General features: G+C 40.3%; 1 protein-coding gene across 1 annotated transcript; it reads right to left on the bottom strand.

The window, feature by feature from the left end:
- Positions 1–5,544: 5,544 nt before the first annotated feature.
- On the bottom strand, positions 5,545–17,685 carry MPV17 (mitochondrial inner membrane protein MPV17). Its single transcript, XM_070946708.1, has 8 exons — positions 17,617–17,685; positions 15,767–15,856; positions 11,451–11,566; positions 11,127–11,219; positions 10,224–10,319; positions 6,466–6,498; positions 6,129–6,181; positions 5,545–6,001 (listed from the first exon to the last, which is right to left on the bottom strand). Exons 2-8 carry the CDS (start codon positions 15,837–15,839, stop codon positions 5,932–5,934), a joined length of 534 nt encoding a protein of 177 aa, XP_070802809.1. The 5' UTR covers positions 15,840–15,856; positions 17,617–17,685; the 3' UTR covers positions 5,545–5,931.
- Positions 17,686–19,188: the final 1,503 nt, after the last annotated feature.

Consider the following 19,188-nt stretch of genomic DNA (forward strand, 5'->3'; position numbering starts at 1 on the left):
ACATCTTCGAATCTCGCTGTTTGAGGAAGTTGCATAACATTCTCAGAGACTCTTCCCATCCTGCTTACAATCTTTTTGGACTGTTGCCTTCTGGCAGAAGATATAGAACAATTAAAACTCGGACCACACGTTTTCTGAATAGTTTTTATCCCGGAACTATAATTGCACTCAACAATGAACTAAAGGGCCACTATCAGTGAGCTGTTGGACAGCATTACTTGTCTGTTGTGTGGATGTTTGGGTGGTTTAGGGGTGGGGAACTGTGGTGGGTGGAAGTGTGTTTGGGGATTGTTATGTGTGTTGGACCTGGTCTTTGGGTGTTAAGTGAATTTCATTGTATGGGTATACTGTGTATACATGTACAATGACAATAAAGTTATTATTATTATTGAAGCTTATTAAGAGATAGTGCAGTGCACAAAATAGTAATATTAAATCGGCATATCGTGGTGCACACATCTGACCCACTGCATTCTGAACCAGTTAGTTTCTGGATATTCTTCTAGGGCAGCCCCATTTAAAGTGCATTGCAGTCATTTAACCAGAAGGTACTAAGATCTAAATGATCAGGAGCAGAGATACCTGATCCAGGGGCAGATATCATTGACATATCATTTGACACATCAATTGAAGATTAAAGGCAAAACCACTCCTGGACTATAAATGCTACCCATTTCTTGATCAGGATTTGGAAGTACAAGAACAATTGTCCAGTGAGTCGGACAATTTATCCAAACAAGCTAACAGTAAACAACAGTCCAATCAAGGAACCACTAAAACTACTTCCACCAACATTGACAGGGCAACCCACTAGTATATAAAATGAGAGTAAACCCCACTGTCTACTATTACTGATGACATTATCTAGTTTGGTGATAAAATGTCTGCAAGAAAACAACCAAGCTCAGAAAGCACCAAGGATTCCACCTAGATACATGTCCAGAAGCTCAAATTATCCTTCCGTGGACACTTTATGTGAAGATCTAGTTTCACATAACTAGATCTTCTAGTTATCTAGAAGATAACTAGAAGGCTCTAATACTGGCAAAGGTGGAAGAAAAGAGAAGAGGATGAAAAACAACAAGGTGGGTAAACTCAGTTACAACAGTGATGGGGATGCCTTTGGAAATGCTGAAGGACCAGTTTAGGGACAGAATATCATGGAGAATATCTATTGATGTCACTAAGAGCTGACACCACCTTAAGTGCACAAAATTGTGGTTGGGCATATTGTGGGAATCTAGTCATTATGTCTTAACACAATTGAGCAACAATATAGTTTATTTGCTTGGATATTGGTTATGCATACACAACAATTAACAGAGTTGGAAGGGATCTTATAGGTCATCTAGTCCAACCCCCTGTTCAAGCAGAAGACCCTACACCATTTCTGACAAATGGCAGTCCAATCTTTTCTTGAAAGTCTCAAGTGATGAAGCTCCCGCAACTTCCGAAGGCAACTTCTGTTCCATTGATTGATTGTTCTCAATGAGTTCCTCCTCATTTCTAGGTTGAATCTCTTCTTGGGCAGTTTCCATCCATTATTCCATGTCTGGTCTTCAGGTGCTTTGGAAAACAGCTTGATCCCCTCCTCTCTGTGGTAGCCCCTCAAATATTGGAAGACTGCTATCATGTCTCCCCTGGTCCTTCTCTTCACTAGACTAGCCATGCCCAGTTCCTGTTCTTCATATGTTTTAGTCTCCAGTCCCCTAATCATCCTGGTTGCTCTCCTCTGCACTTTTTCTAGAATCTCAACATTTTAAAAATAAAATTATATTTTGTTAGGCTGTTGTGCTTGAACTTTAACACTTTGTGTTAAATCTGACAAGCGACCCAATTCTCGGATGTGATCGCCTTGCAACAGTAGGCACCCATTGCCTCCGTCCTGCTATAGAAATTGGCAGGTCCTGTACATTTTATTTTCAACCCCCAGTTATTATTTCGGGCTGCCTTCCATTGGCTGGGGCACACAGACGGCTGATTTGGTAGCCGACGATCCGAGCTGAATTAGCTTCTCTCTACTTTCCCCTCTCCGCTTCCCATTCATCTCCTCGTGCTACTTGGCCCCAATAGGAAGACAAACATCCGCTAGCGAATGCCATTCTTTGGGCAAACACCGGCCAGGTCCGCCGCCGCGAAGCGAGGAAGCGGCGATGATTGGCTGGCGGGGCGGCCCTGCAGAGAGGCTCGACGGCGGGAGGGCGAGCGAACGAGCGAGCGTCCGGTGTTCTGAGCCTGCGTAAATAGCGGGCATAAGAAAGAGCGCGCTTGTGACTTAAAACTCCAGCTCTGTGAGGAGAGACGGGGCTCTGCTGAGCAGCCTTTCCCCTCATCCTCGGAGGGTAAAGCGCAGCCTGGCACCCACCTATCCACCCCCCGCAAAAAAAAAAGGGGGGAGTGAGAAGCCTATTTTTTCTGGACGCTAAAGCAGAAGAGGCCGGTTATTTCAAGAATAATAATAACTTTATTGTCATTGTACATGTATACACAGTATACCCATACAACGAAATTCACTTAACACCCAAAGACCAGGTCCAACACACATAACAATCCCCAAACACACCCCCACCCACGACAAATTCCCCACTAAACCACCCAAACATCCACACAACAGACCAAGTAATACCATCCAACAGCTCACTGATGGTGGCCCTTTAGTTCATTGTTGAATGCAATTATAGCTCTGGGATAAAAACTATTCAGAAAAAGTGTGGTCCAAGTTTTAATTGTTCTGTATCTTCTGCCAGAAGACGACAGTCCAAAAAGATTGCAAGCAGGATGGGAAGAGTCTCTGAGAATGTTATGCAGTTTTCTCAAACAGTGAGATTCGAAGATATCGTCCAGGGCTGGTAGCTGGAGTCCGATGATATTCTGGGCAGTTTTAATGATTCTCTGTAGAGCTTTTTTGTCCACTACAGAGCTGCTCCCATACCATGCAAGAATGCCATATGTCAGGACACTCTCAATGGTGCAAGAACATGGAGGCAGCCTGTTCCTCTCTTGTGGAGACCAGGCAAAGCAGAGGGGCTGCATGGGAGGGCGTCAAGGTCTCCTCAATGCTGAGTTGGGCAATTATGGTTTAAATGCAGGCCCTCTGGAATTTTGGTCTGTTCGAGCACCATGTAGTAGTTTGCAAAGGGCCAGTGTTCCAGCAGCAGAGATATGGCTTTCCTTTATTATCCCCAAATACAGGTAGTCCTCGACTTACAATAGTTCACTTAGTGACCATTCAAAGTTACGTCACTGACAAAAGTGATTTATGACCCTTTTTCACACTTACAACCATTGTAGCATCCCCATGGTCACATGATTTACATTTGGGTGCTTGAAAACTGACTCACATTTATGACAGAGTTGCAGTGTCCGGGAGTCATGTGATCCCCTTTTGCAACCTTCTGAGCAAGCAAAGTCAAAGGGAAACCAGATTCACTTAACAACCATGTTATTAATTTAACCATTGCAGTGATTCACTTAACAAATGTGGCAAGAAAAGTCGTAAAATGGGACAAAGCTTATACACTTCTCACTTAACAACATAAATCTTGGGCTCAATTGTCGTAAGTTGAGGGCTACCTGTACAGCCAGCAGTGTTTCTCAATCGCAGCCACTTCAAAACCTGTGGGCTTCAACTCCCAGAATCCCCCAGCCTTCATATCTACCCATCTTGAAATTGCTGAGGTTGAGAAATATTGATCTATCAGAATGAAAAGTGAACGGCCATTGGTCATATGGTTTTCTCCATGCATTTGTTGCATTCTCTTTAAAAGCCTGTTGTCAGCAGGATAGGGACTTCCACACCAACAGTACATTAAATTAATTCATTCTGAACCAGTTTTGAATCTCTCACACTGAATAATTAGGAGTGCAATTGTCATTATGCTACCAGTGCAGATGCACCAATTTAGGCTTGTAACTCAGTGCTCCATAGCTTGCAAACAGTCTTTGCTTCTTGAGGAACAATAATACTCAGGGCTTACTAGATCTGACTTCACTTAAATTCAAACTTTTATGTTTATTCATTTGATTTATATATCACTTTTTGTACAGAAGCTCATTATAGCATACATAGTATTCCCTCCTCTTTTCTCCCATAACCACAACCCTGATCAGTAGATTGGCTTGAATGAAAGTAACCAACCTAAATATCGCTTAGTGAGCTTCCATGGCTGATATCAGATTAGAAATGGGTCTCCTTGATCCTAGTCCAAAACCTTAACTACTGCACCATATATGCATTCTATATGATTGCCTACTTTGTAAGAACTAATTCCAGTTGGATTGGACCAAGCATCCTATTTTTCATAGTAGTCATTTTGATTCCTTAGAATCAACCAGAACCTAAAAGTCAATCATTCTTACATGTTACTCATCAACAATGGACATTATTTTGGCTACAACTGTGGTCCCTGGATTTTCCCTTGAGCTTTAATTTGTTCCTTGTCAGCCATATGAGTCTCTTGTAGTGTCATAACATCAATCCTATTATCTATGGCCAGTCTGCTTAAGTACTCACATTTACTTCTCCTTAAGCCTTCTATGTTTAGTTGCAAAATATGGATCTGGAGTCCAATATATTTAATCAGTGAGTTCTTAAAAAAACTTGTTAAATAAAAAACACTGTCCATATATCATATATATATATATATATATATATATATATATATATATATATATATATATATATATATATAAATTAATTTGTATATATTGGTGATTGATGATCTCTGTAGATGCCATACACATCTATTACAAATAAATAAATCAACAATAGAAGCTTCCTAAGAGACTGGTTCAATATATGGAGATACCCTCTAGTTATCATAGCAAATTGCCACTAATAGATCTCTCCTTGAACAATTTTCCAAATTGTTTCCAAAAATTAACTTAGCTGTGTATCAGTTGGGCTCCCAGCATCCCAATATTTCAAAAGTTAGTTCAGCAATAGACCCCATGCTTTGCATTCAGGTGGCCTCAGTTCTAGTTCTTGATATGCCAAAGCAAGAGCAGAAAAGTAGCCTTAAAACACTAAAAAGCCACTACACAGTAATAGGCAAAATGGACCAAATGTCTTATTCCATGGCTCAGTTACACAGGATGCTTGGCCTGGTTACTGAATTCTCACTGAGTTAAAATAATGCATTAAGCCATAAACTAATTGAAAATTGAGTTATATGACACAGTAAGCTACCAAAGACCTAAAGTTTTCATTTGGTCCCACACCTGAGACTGGCAATTTGATCATTAAGCAAAGCAGTTGGTAGTGAAACTGCAATTGTAGTTATGATCTTATTTCAGCTTTCCTTTGCTTTATAGACCTGCGAAGTTCATAAATTCAAGGATTGGTTGCAAAGTTACTTTTTCATCATTGTTATAATGGCTAATGGTTACTGTATAAGGCAGTTGTTAAACGAGAACTACTGGAAAAGAGAACATTGACGTTTACATATGCTAAGTGTATCCATTAGAGCCAAGTGTATCCGGGCCTGCAAGTATAAATGAGCTTCTTACGTTCCTAAAGAATAGTAAACATAGCTCAGAGAAATTAGTAGTTTTCCTACAAGGCCCTACCAAACACTCTACAGTCAAGTACCTAGATGATTGCAGCATTTCTTGTGTTCTATAACACAGTATATCTACAGTTCCATCAAGCAGCTGTGATAGCTGGTCTGATTCTTTAACTGCTAATAGCAGAGTATGCAGGGCAGAGGTTTATTTTGCCCAATTCTCCTTTTCAGAAAACACTTGGAGCTTTTTCACGAATATGTCTTTGTGCAGTTGCATATGCTGGTTGATTGGGCATCCTTGTGGTTGGTATATGGTATGCATTCTGGGTTGTTCATCTGTTTGCATTTCATGAAGAACAGAGAGTAAAGAGAAGCTGCAGGTGTTCTAATAGGATTAAGCATAGTTCTCACGTCTTCCCATGCCAGGTTATAGTTTATTGGCTTTCCAGGAAAGATAACTGTTCCAGATAATGGCAACACACTGGACCACAGGAAGTCTGGAGATGGAGAAAGAAGAAAAAGTCAAGGACAACAACATTGCCAATTATGGATTTGATTGTTGGCGCATATGCATGTAGGCGGTGTCAGAAGTAAAGGAATTTAGGGAAGAAAGGCAGTTTATACCTGTAGTTCAAGGGGATGAAATAGAAGTTGGCAACCTGCACTGCTGGCCAAATCTGAAAGACAGAGACAGCACCATTGGAAAAAAGTTTGATGAAGAACAGCCACCCAATAGGAAGCCACATCTGCTTCATCCCACCCACCAAATAGGAAAGGAGAATCTGATGTTTGAAGCAACATTAACAGGGCTGGATCAACTGTATGGCGAAACAAGTCTATAGGGTCTCTGGAAAATATGGAGGTAATCTTTTCTTCCACCAATCTGCCTAGACAATCTCTCTGCAAGGCTATCCAGAGGAAGGGTGTCAAGTCCCAGCAATAGTATCTGATGGCCACTCACATAGTAGTTGGTGATCAGGGCATCAGGGTAGTCCTGCAAGAAAGCAGAGGAGAGACAGGTAGGTAGGGTTGTTGTATGTGTCCAGCTTTGAAGGCCTTATACTGACAGTCCTGAAAGAGAAAAAAAATCCCAGGGAGAAGTTTTTTGAAGTTCTAAGGCAGGGCTGTTAAACTCCTGGCCCATGGGTAGACTAGACTAGACTAGACTAGACTAGATTCTTTATTGGCCAAGTGTGATTGGACACACAAGGAATTTGTCTTGGTGCATACGCTCTCGGAGTACATGAAAGAAAAGATACATTCGTCAAGAATCATACGGTACAACACTTAATGATAGTCATAGGGAAACAGTCAATATAAATCTTAAGGATACCAACAACAAGGTTACAGTCATACAGTCATAAGTGGGAGGAGATGGGTGATAGGAACAATGAGAAGATTAATAGTAATGCAGATTTAGTAACTAGTTTGACAGTGTTGAAGGAATTATTTGTTTAGCAGAGTGATGGTGTTCGGGGAAAAACTGTTCTTATGTCTAGTTGTTCTGGTGTGCAGTGCTCTATAGCGTCGTTTTGAGGGTAGGAGTTGAAACAGTTTATGTCCAGGATGCGAGGGGTCTGTATATATTTTCACAGCCCTCCTTTTGACTCGTGCAGTATACAGGTCCTCAATGGAAGGCATTGAATGCGTCATGCGCTGGCCACACCCATGCCCGGTTTAGTGAAGGGGGAAAAAGTCCCAATACATCACATGACGATGCCGTGATGACATGAGTTTGACATCCCTGCTCTAAGGCCAGATGATAGTTCTTCCTAAAGTCAAGTCTAAATCTGCCTCCCTGAACCATCTAGTTTCTCACTGCCTGAGTTCAAACATTGCATTGCATTCCCACACTTTGTTAAGCTGGGGTTTCCTTTGATTTAAGGAATCACTGGCCTTACTCATACAACATACTGACAAGGCATGTATTGTATCCCGTCAATAAAACTGTGTCATCTGATGGGCCCCAGGAATGTGCCCTGTTCTCTTGTCATGGTGCCTGTTCTCTAGAAAAAAACACCCTGAAATTCACATGGTTTCCACCCTAACATAAACAAGCCTTTAAAACTTGATTCAACCGCAGTCTTTGGGCCAGAATAGATAATGCCCCTTCGTGGGATGTTTGGTGGCTTAAATAACATTGTTTTTTTTTTCTGGACTTTTTCATTCTCACATTATGTATTTTTTTTTACTATTTTACTATTTTTATTTTACAAAATGAAATGGTCTTGAAGAAATAACCGCTAATCCATGCAAATGTGTTCACAACAACAAAAACAAAACCCCACCCACATGTCCACAGACTACAATGGCTGGAGTTTCTACCTATCACTTTTCCACCATCATCCAAAACATCTCAGACAGATTCCTGTGTGACTGGGAGTGAATTCAGGAAAGTAGAAGTAAGAGATGTATCGGGGGTAATTACTCCTTTAAGATCCTGCCTTGATTCAATATTTCTAAGCTATAGGTGGTCTTTCTCAATCAGCTCTTTTATTTTCTAAGAATGGGTTCCATCAAACTTCTTGACAATGTATTCTTCATGACTCATCATTGCTTAGCAAACAAAGTGTTATAGTACATGCAAACATAAGACATGAGAATTCTTTGATGAACAAGGAAGAGCAAACAGAAAGCATCTTGCTAAGGCATCGTCATAACATGCTGGAAGATGCGTGGCCCCTTAACCAAACCTGCACTGTGTGACTCAGCCACCCTGAGAGGGGCAGGCAGGCATCTCACACTGCAGAATATGACGGACCACTAACCAAGGAACAAAAATAGACATTAAAAAAGCCATTCAAGAGTATGACAGAAGTTGGCACAGTTCAAAAGACAGAATCTTGTATCTGAGGGCAGCCTTGTGGGAATGAAAGCTGCTATGGAAGCTGTGCATCTCTGTCTTTTTTGAATTTTTATCCATCAGATATAAAGAATATTGTACATAAGTGACCTTTTTTTTTTTTGTGGCTGTTAGTACATGGTGATTACTGGCAACAATATTTTTTTAAATTCTCCAGAAAGATTTTCAATGTAAACCAAAATATTTCTCTAACATTCTGCTTCTACATACTAATGAATTAAACAACTTTAGAATGAGAGGGTAAAGATCATGAAGAGATGAATGTGTTACTATTGACTATGAATTTGGAAATTCATAAAGGAGAAAGCAATTTGATGGTTGTAGAGGAAAATTAAATTACTTTTCTATGAATTGAATTCCATAATTTAATCATACTCTATTTCATTAGTAGTTTCTTTTGTCTATTTGAAATCTCCCCCATTCAATGACATGGGATAATAAAGTACTATATTATGAGAGAGAGTGCATAAAAGCCTAGCTGGTGGCCCAGTTTTCCTCTTCTTGCTACATTTCTGTTTGCGACTACTCTGCAAAATGTTGGGTAGTGTTGTCTTTGAAAAGGAGATTGGCCTAGAACAGTTTAAAAAAAAACAAACAAAAAAACTTGACAACTTCTAGCTGAGAAATTCTGGAAGTCGAAATCCACACAGCTTAAGAGAATTTCTTCTATATTCCAGATCAAGAATGCTTACCTGCTCTTGTAGCAAATTTAAGAGCAGCAGCTTTCTTTACTTTTTATTTTATTTTATTTTTTAAAATTTTTATTTATTTTTAATATGCCGCCCTTCTCCAGAGACTCAGGGCGGCTTACAATGTGTTAAGCAATAGCCTTCATACTTTTGTATATTTTATACAAAGTCAGCTTATTGCCCACACAAACCGGGTCCTACTTTGACTTTGTGCTACGTTCAAAGAATAATTTGCATGGATGGCCAATTAATTCATTCAGCCAAGTGAATACACAACTACAGCTTTTCAGCTTCCCAAGAACATTACATGTTCTTGGGAAGCTGAAAAGTGACAATGAGACAACATTGTGGAATTGCAAAGTAGCTTTGCAACAGGGACACTATGAAAATCAGATTTTTGCTTTTCAGAGTCACTGAAAAATGTATGAATATGACACAGATGCCTACTGTAGGTTTGTTGATTTGGAGAAAATAAATAGGCTTGAATTATAGAATGTTTTGCACAAAAACAGATGGTTGGTTGCTAAATACGTAAGATTAGTATATAATGTGAGTAAACCATGCATAAAAATAAATAAGTTGTCTGGATATGTCATTTGTTTATTCCTTTACCATATTGTATTGCTAGTCATTTTGTTGTGTTAGCATTTGTTGTGTTTTATATTGTGACTCTGCCAGAGTTGGCCTGGAGTCAGGTCGTGCCAAAATATGTATGTATGCCTTGAACTTGAGATGGGCAGCAAATAACTTGGATAAATAAATATGTATGTATGAATAAATAAGTAAAACTATTCACTAAGTACATTTAGCATAAGATAAAGATATGTGATAACACCTTGGCTGGAATGTATTTATAGATACAGATAAATGCATAAGGAATGCTTGTATAAGGTTAGATTTAATTATAGTATATTTTCTTTTCTTTCCTCTTACCTCCAGTCTTTAGTTTCTTTTGCATACTTCTTACTCCTTTCCTGCACTTTGTGTAATGCTGTCTATTTGCAGTGGAACAGTGTAATGGATAAACATGCATGTTTTGCACTGTTTCTTTAAGGCAAATTGGCTGAAGAAATGGCAAAGGTTTTAAACCTAGTAAGCAATGCTTCTTCTGCTTCTTTGAAATCTCCGTACCCACACATCTATCTTGATGCTAAATTTGGAACTTACCTCCTTGAGCTTGCTCCAGTTCTCTTGCAAGGACAGGCCGTTGAGTGTTCCCGCCAGAGTCAGAAAACAGGCCAGGAAGCAGGGTGCAAATCCAACCTGTGTGAAATATAGATAGGAATACAAGAGAGATTCAGGAAAATAAGTGAAGTATTCTTGGCCTATAAAACAGAAAAGGAGTGGAAAAAAGATCTCTCAAGGTGGAAGATATAGATACCATGGGGCTCCAGTAGATCTTGGTCTTCCCCACTTAATACAAGAAAACCAGACCCAGAATGATGGATAGCTGAGAACCTGCAGCTTAATTTTTTTTTTTTCAATTTATATACCGCCCTTCTCCCTGAGGACTCAGAGCGGTGCACAGCCAGAATTAAAAACATGAAATACAAATATTAAAAACAATTAAAATCTATATAAATTTGGCCCAAAATAAAAAAAAAAAACAAAAAACCACAAACCAATTAAACATTTAAAAATTTAAAAAATTTCTTCCTAAGCCAGCCCGGCTTGCTGGAAAAAGTGGTTTTTAAGGGCACAGTGGAAGGCACTGAGGTCTTGGATTCTCCTTATCTCTGGGGGCAGCTGATTCCAGAGGGTAGGTGCCCCCACAGAGAAGGCCCTCCCCCTGGGGGTCACCAGCCTACATTGTTTGGCTTGACATACAGCATTTAGTAAACAAACACTGTAATATAGGGGATGGAGCTACGTGTGCACGTATCAAGCAAGAAGGGAAATTCTGCAAAAGGTAAGTTGCAAAAATGCAGAGATTGCAATTCAGTCATGGTTTGCTCTTTCGATTCTCAAAATCTACAGAAAAAGAATTAACAAGCAGTTAGGCAGCCATTTTTTTGAGGGATGCTTGTGAACGCCCCTCCCATCACTTGAATTCACGAGGGTTTCCCTAACCTGATCCAGCAGCATCTTCTGGAGTGCAGCCACTCTGGTTTTGCCTAGCACTAGACGATCCAGGATCTGGTACCATCTTCCAATGACTGGGCCCTGAAAAGGTTTGATGGATAGCCATCAGAGACGATATTAAAGCAGCTTCTGCTCCCATCCTGAGCGTAAGTATCCGATTTCTGTTTTCCATATGTCTCAGAAGAATCAACTTTATTGGCTCAAGGAATAGGTCTGGTCATTGCACGTATATCAAAACAGCTGGAGCAGATGTTTCCAACTGAGCTCTAAGATGAGTGCCCCTCCCTCTCAGTACTCATAATTTTCACTTACCACAAAGCAAAAACCAATGCTCATCATTTTTAGGGTCCGCAGGCCACTGTGCCCAGACAGCCCTCTTCTTTCAATCACCTGCTGTGAAATCACATCTCCAGCACCCATGAGAGTCCCTATAATACAGCATTAATTCAGTATTGATCCAATCAATATTCTGAATGCCAGAGAACCTTAAAGCTTAAGGTAATATCTGATTTCATTTTTTAAATGTGTGTGCATCCACGCATGTGTGAGTGCATGCATGTGTCTATGCTTTTGAATCAGTGTTGACTCCTGGCAACTGCTTGGCCAAGTTCCTGCAGTTTTCTTGGCAAGATTTTGGACATGGTTTATCATTGCCTCCTTCCTAGGGTTGAGAAGAAGTGACTGGTCCACAGTCACCCAACTGGCCCTGTTGCCTTCACTACACCAAACTGGGTCACTGCACCAAATTGGCTCTGACCTTTCCTTTATCTATATTATCTCTGCCGTCTTCTCATTTCATGTACTCTAATTCAATTAGTTGCTACTTGTTCAGGGAAACCAGAATTTGCCAGTAACTTTCTAACCTGAATCCTAACAGAAGATTCCTAATAGTACTCTTGTGAGTTCCTAACTATATTTTACTCTCTCTGTTTCTAAGTCCCAGATACAGCTGAATTCTTATGTCTAAATAAGAAAATGGGAATGAGTAGCTCAAGCAATTCCTCTTTGACAGTCAGTTGGAGACAGGGGGAGTTTTGAGATCCTATCACAAAAAATGTGCAGGAGTATCTGATTAAAGCAACTCTCCTTTTGATTTACCTAAGAGATACTAAAAGGCTCTTGCTAACACCCAGAACTAAATATGGGAAGCTACTCATTGCAAAAATTAAGACAACAGACAACATGAGTCCAAATCACGTCTTTTTTTTTTTTTTTTACTGAAGTCTAGTCTGGGGAAGGGGGCAGAGCATTTGGTCCACTGACTTCCAAAAGTCTCTGCCAACAACTCTTGACGTCAAGCCTCCCTCCTTGGGTAAGACTCAGCCAGCTGGCAGAGAAATAAGCCACAATGCTTGGAAGAGCTGTCAGTCTCTCCTTCCCTTGGAACTGACTGAAAAGGTGCAGCAAGTGCTAAGAGTCAAGGGCAAAAGAGGAGATCCAGCTAGAGTACCACTTGTACAGAAGCTGTCTCAGTTTCGTCTATGAGTTTCCAGACTCTCAGGAATCTGCCAAAAATACAAAGTGACTTCTTGGCTTTCCAGATGAATGCATCTGTTTCAGTTACTGATCAGCTCCATTAAATGAGAGCCATCATACTGCAGAAAAACAAACCCAGAGAAAAATTGTTAGGTGCTGGGGTAATACTTCAGAAAGCCTTGTCCAGAGGATGTAACATCACACACAATTTATACCACACAGGGAAGTAACACCATGCATATGGCTATGAAACCATTCAAGACAGTCAGGGCAAGTTTCCTCCTGCACAGTAGAAACATATGAAGAAGTGGAGTTAAGTTAACGAAGAAGCCATATACTGTTGGGTGAAAAAAAATGAAGACAAGGTAATTTGATTATTGCTAGGAAACTAACGACCAGTATTTCAAATATTGACCACATGAAGGACTAACTCTTGGTATTTAAGATTCTCTTGTTCAGGTGCGCAAATTTCCTTGGTTGAGATATTCCACCCTAAAAGATAGGAACCACTTTCTCTGGCTGAAGTATCAGAAACATCATAGCGCTGGCTCAGCTTCTAACTCACTCATTGATAAATACACAGCTACTGGAAGCAAATGCACTTTCCCTGATCCATTCATTCATTCCTCTATACAAGGTGGGGTTGGCACCTGAATGATGCAGTTGGCAAGCTTGCTGAGTGTAATGGGATGAGTCTCTCTCAACGCCAGCTATATCACAGAGATTGACGACTCTCTGGGCGATGACTTCACCTACATGGAACTTTGGGGGTCTGCCAACTCTGCTTGCTAGTCACCCCTACAACAAACAGGCAGATTCCATTACACCTGATGGATGGCTCTGGGACGGAGTTGTCAGCAAGAAAAATTAGGGAGGGGAAAGATGCAGGAACACAAGCATTAGCACAATGCTTCCAGAACTTGTTTAGTAAAAGCAAATCCACAATGGCTGGGTATGTTCACATTTAATGAAATTAAATGTAGTAAATTAAATGTGCAAATTCAAAGCTAATCAGATCAGGAAAAGACCTAATTTAATGAAATTAAATGTAGTAAATTAAATGTGCAAATTCAGACCTAATCAGAGTAGGAAAAGACCAAGCACATAGCTTTATAAAATGCTAATTTTTTAAGTTAATGTTAACCTTGGTTACTTGTTTTTTGCTTAGCATACTGTGTGAAATCAGTTCACTGGTTAGTTTATAGTTTAGTGAATTATACAACTCAGAAAATGGATTAATTTATTAACCAGGTTTGCATGTACGTAGCCACTGGGGCCCAACAAATGCAATAAACTAGTATTGAGGACTGACCCTGCTTTGTAAGGAACTCCAAATCCGTCCCACAGGTGTTTTTCTTCAAAGGGCAACTGAACTGTCTTTTTTTTTCTCTTTGAAAACATTTCACTTCTCATCCAAGAAGCTTCTTCATTCTAACTAATTGATGGGGAATGGAAATGGTTTTATATTTTTTTCAATCATCCAGTTATTAGCATTCTGAGAGTTGTTGAGGCCACTTGGGGGTTCAGGGTCACCTGAATCAGAGTGCAAACAAGTGTGGAATTTTTTTGGGACTGCTGAAAGGACTGTGTTGTAAACAGGAGATGGGTAAACAGGAGACGGGTAGTATTGTATTTTTCCCTCTCTGTTGAGGGAGGATATTAATATAGATGGCCTCTATGACTCCCCTTTCAAACCAGTGGCCTTCTCTGTCCAGAATGTGACAGAGAAGGCCACTGAACTTGGTCTTTGGATGCTGAATTACGAAAGTCTCTGAAAAATTATCCATATTGGGGATATTTCTCTCAGTTCGTTTTCTGCTAGGAGTAGCAAGGGATTTTGCAAGAGGAATATGAAGAACAGCATCCTTGACATAGGTCAAAGCCATTTATGCAATGTACTGTAGAAATGTAGCCCCAACAAAAGGCATCAGAAACTCTTTCAGGAGACAAATCCTAATGATTCAGCAATTTTCATTTTCTGTGTTCATACAATACATGCAATCATAAACTAAAGAATGATGAGCCTATGAAGCACAGCATGCGAAAGAAGGAGAGTGTTAAAACTAACCAAGCCTTCCATGCTATTTACAAAAATCTGCTAGGATTTAAATGACCTGATTAAGTATGTTCTTAGGCACAATCAGCAAAATCTTAACATCAGTCTTTCGGAAGCCACAATAAATTCCTCTTGGGTTATCTTAGTTTCAGGATTGTAGGATAATCTTAAAAATAATTATTATTTTACTTTAGCAAATGCCTGAAGTGGTAGTAACAAAATGACTCCTCAGAGGAATGATTCCTCAGAGGAATGGCAGAAAATCAGTATAATAATTAGAGAACCCTTCTCAATTTCAAGATCCTAATTTCCAAGTTTCAAACCCTGCCAATCTTTAAACTCTTGAATAAGCAGTGAAGTGAGATCCCATCCTTAGAAAAGGCTGAGGAAAAACTATTTAGGTTTTTGCAATAGCAATGTCTTTTTCCTGGCTCTTCATAGTTTGCGAGCCTCTTCTATATTTTGCAGTAGATGTCATTAGATGACTTTTGAAAATTGTTCATTTTATTGGCTTACAATTGTAAGAATTTTATTTGCCTCCTGTTATATTATGTTTGTGATCCCAGTTTATTGATGTAATGGTTAATTATATACCAGTTACTGTTTTATTGTATTATGATTGCCTGCTTTTCATTTTAGCAATTGTTAAATCATTTATGTGTCTTACCCAAAGGTGCTTTTTTTCAAAAGGCAACTGGACTTTGTTTTTTCTTTTAAGACGTTTCACTTCTTGGATGAGACATGGGACAACCATGACCTGAATGGCTGAAAACCTCCATAGACATTACGTGTCTTATGTAACTTATTTAGCGAGAAAGACATTCCGAAACTGAATATAAATGTAGAAACTAACAAAAATGTTGTTTATGCTGCTGTCACCCTCTAGAAGACAGAAGCATACAAACTTTTCAGTTGATACATTGGAGGCACATTTATGTATGTTAGATTCTTGTTATGAGAACTACCACAAAAGGAAGTGACTGTGATCAGCCAGCAGTAGTGAACAACTGGAGGAACAAAGGAAGACAGCAAGCAGCCAGAGAAGTAGGGAAGCACCCTATTCCTTTCCCAGGGCTAATATGCCTTAGCTCCTTACCAGCTGTGATGATTTGCACCTTCCAGGGGTGCTGGACCATCAATCTCTGGTAGGCTCTCCAAAAGGTTGCCATATCACCTAACACAGCTTCTGTAGTACAGAGAAGTGAAAAAGATATTGGAGCACAAGTTCTGCCCAACAATGCATTATGATTAGCAGTACCATTCTCTATAGCACTGAAGAAATATTAGATGATCAAAATGGCCTAAAAAAGCTGCCTTTTTTTCAGAAGGTCATATATTTTACTTCATATTGTTGGAGCAGTAAAATGACAGTGGAACTAACAAGCACAACCAATGAAGCAGGACCCAAGCAGAAGCCAAACAGCTTCACTCTGATTCTTCACTGAGTATGACATTTGTTATAATGACTCAAATGGCTCCTTCCAACTCTAGGATTCTATGAAATGCTTTTCTTCTGTCTGTAATGCCATGCTGTTGCGGTTTACATTTATCTAATAGTTACACTAGTTCAAATATTATGAGTGTCTCCACTTTCCATACATTAAATGTGTTTAAAGAGCACGATTATCATGCCTGCATACATAAAAAGTGTTATTCTTGTTCTTAGGAAGCGTGTTGATGGTATGTGTATTTTCCTGGGAATAATTATATGTTTATTAGAAAATAAATTACCATAGGAAAAAGACAATTATAACATGCAACAGCTGACCGACCCTGTCACTGATTCTCCATCAGGCTTGCCTCAGTAACTCAGCTCTGCCTTTGCATGCTGTCAAACAGGCTTTACCAATAGAAGAGACTAGTTGTAGCTTAGAGTAGAATTGTTGGGGTCCTTTGCAGAGGTGAAATCCAGCAGGTTCTGACAGGTTCTGGAGAACCGGTAGCGGAAATTTTGAGTAGTTTGGAGAACCAGCAGCAGAAATTTTGAGTAGTTCAGAGAACCGGCAAATACCACCTCTGGCTGGTCCCAGAGTGGGGTGGGAATGGAGATTTTGCAATATCCTTCCCCCAGGAGTGGGGAGGGAATGGGGATTTTGCAGTATCCTTCCTCTGGATTGGGGTGGGAATGGGGATTTTGCAGTATCCTTTCCCCAGGAGTGGGGAGGGAATGGAGATTTTGCAATATCCTTCCCCAGGAGTGGGGTGGGAATGGGGATTTTGCAGTATCCTTCCCCCAGGAGTGGGGAGGGAATGGGGATTTTGCAATATCCTTCCCCCAGGAGTGGGGAGGGAATGGGGATTTTGCAGTATCCTTCCTCTGGATTGGGGTGGGAATGGGGATTTTGCAGTATCCTTCCCCCAGGAGTGGGGAGGGAATGGGGATTTTGCAATATCCTTCCCCCAGAAGTGGGGAGGGAATGGGGATTTTGCAGTATCCTTCCTCTGGATTGGGGAGGGAATGGGGATTTTGCAGTATCCTTCCTCTGGATTGGGGTGGGAATGGGGATTTTGCAGTATCCTTCCCCTGCCACGCCCACAGAACCAGTAGTAAAAAAAAATTGGATTTCACCACTGGTCCTTTGGTGCTCTCGGAGTTTGATTGCCGATGTTTCACTACCCGACTAAGTACCTAGTTACTAGTTCTCAGGAATCATGTTGATGGTATGTTGATACTAGGTGCCTAGTTGGGTAGTGAAACGTCGGCAAGAAAACAAACTCCAAGGACCCCACAAACAGGCTTTAAAAAATAAAGAAAGCATCTCACGCCATTCTTATTTTAATACATTGCACCGAAACATGCCAACTAGGATGCTTTTTTTCTGTGCACAATCGCCTCTTCTAATTTCCCTTCCAGTTTCATTACGCCGCTCAGAAAGTTAACCCATCACAAGGCAGACTACAAACCCACCCGCGACGGCTAGGCAAAGGAAAACATCCACTCCGCACCTCGCAAAATCAGCCGCCGGAGGCCGCACAGACACCGGATATATATATATATATTTCCCAACCTCACGCACGTATTACTTAAAGAGACTTTTCGCACGCCTTCCCGGCTTTGAATAATCCCAGTACGGGAAGGCACGTGGCTCCACCGACCTCAAGGCGGCAAGAGATGACGCACAACGTTCCTGAAGCGCCTATTGGTAGAAAGAAACAGAGGGGCGGAGGGAAGAATATACACAACCTCGCAACCCGAGTAGAACTACGAATTAAAGAGACCTCTAGAGCTTCTCAGTCATCCAGGTCAGGGGTCTCCAACCTTGACAACTTTCAGATTGGTGGACTTCAACTCCCAGAGTTCCTCATGCAGCTTTGCTGGCTGAGGAACTCTGGGAGTTGAAGTCCACCAGTCTCAAAGTTGTCAAGGTTGGAGATCCCTGATCCAGGTTATGGTTGTCCCAAAGATGCTTTTTCAGGAGGCAACCGGACTTTGTTTTTTGTTTTGAAGACGTTTCGCTTCTCATCCAAGAAGCTTCTTCAGCTCTGGCAGGATACTGGGGAATGGAAGGATTTATATTTCTTGAAGACAGCTGGTAATTTGCATCCAGGAGAAGCAAAACGTCTTCAAAACAAAAAACAAGGAATTCTAGTTGCCTCCTGAAAAAGCACCTTCGGGTGATGGTTGTAGACTTTTAGCTATACAATTTGGGATGAACACCCTTGGAGTGGTGTGGGAGTAGGAATGGATTTCCACAGGAAAAATTGCAGACTGCAGGAACCAGGAGTACTACTCAGGTGAGCCTGAGGACACAGATAAACCTCCAAGTGCTTCAGCGACCCTCTGAAAGGATGCAGATTACCATCTGTCTGCAAGAATCATTAGGATTTTTGACCAATTTGATCTAAGGCAGCAAGCTAGAAACCAGTGTTCTAGTCCTGGCTTAAGCATGCAAGCCAGCTGGATGACTTTGGGCAAATAGATTTGGGCAAATAAATAAAAACAAATAAAATTCCTTGATAAATAATGGGAAATATGTTCCTATAAAGCAGTCTTTCTCAACCTTAGAATGTAAGACGGCTGAGGAACTCTGGGAGTTGAAATCCACATCCTTAAAGGTTGCTTGTAGAAGTAGTACGTAATTCCTATTGCACTGTTGCCATCACTAAATCTTCTGAAACGCCTGATTTGTTTATGAATGTGGTTTAGTGGAATATGTGGAGAATATAACTAAAATTCAGTTGATGGGTTGTTTAGAAACTATGAAATAATATTTATTGCTCAGAAAGGTCATCTGAAATTAGCATTTTTATCTAAATTAAACAATCTTGCTATTGAAAAATTTCAACTTTGATGCACCTTTTTAATTTTTCAAAAGAATCATTACCATAATCTTGTAGAAGTATTCAGATTTAGCATTGTATTTGTTGTGATTTAAATTGCCTAGTGTTACAATATTAAGTAAATTCTTGGAAATGTCTCTCCTAGCCAAATTAGCTATATGGTTCTCATTCCCAGCAGTCTTTCATCTAACTAACTCAGACCAGGGACCCAAAAATTAAATTTCTCCATTAACATCA

The sequence above is a fragment of the Pituophis catenifer genome, unplaced genomic scaffold, assembly GCF_029215685.1.
Source record: "Pituophis catenifer annectens isolate HBS135680 unplaced genomic scaffold, rPitCat1.0.hap2 SCAF_1, whole genome shotgun sequence".
NCBI lineage: Eukaryota > Metazoa > Chordata > Lepidosauria > Squamata > Colubridae > Pituophis > Pituophis catenifer.

Coding starts and splice junctions, on each gene's coding strand:
- MPV17 (XM_070946708.1), bottom strand. CDS start 15,839: ATGGCAACCTTTTGGAGAGCCTACCAGAGATTGATGGTCCAGCACCCC. Junction 10,320..11,126: donor AGAAGATGCTGCTGGATCAG/GTTAGGGAAACC, acceptor TATTTCACACAG/GTTGGATTTGCACCCTGCTT. Junction 6,182..6,465: donor CCCTGATCACCAACTACTAT/GTGAGTGGCCAT, acceptor TCTGTCTTTCAG/ATTTGGCCAGCAGTGCAGGT.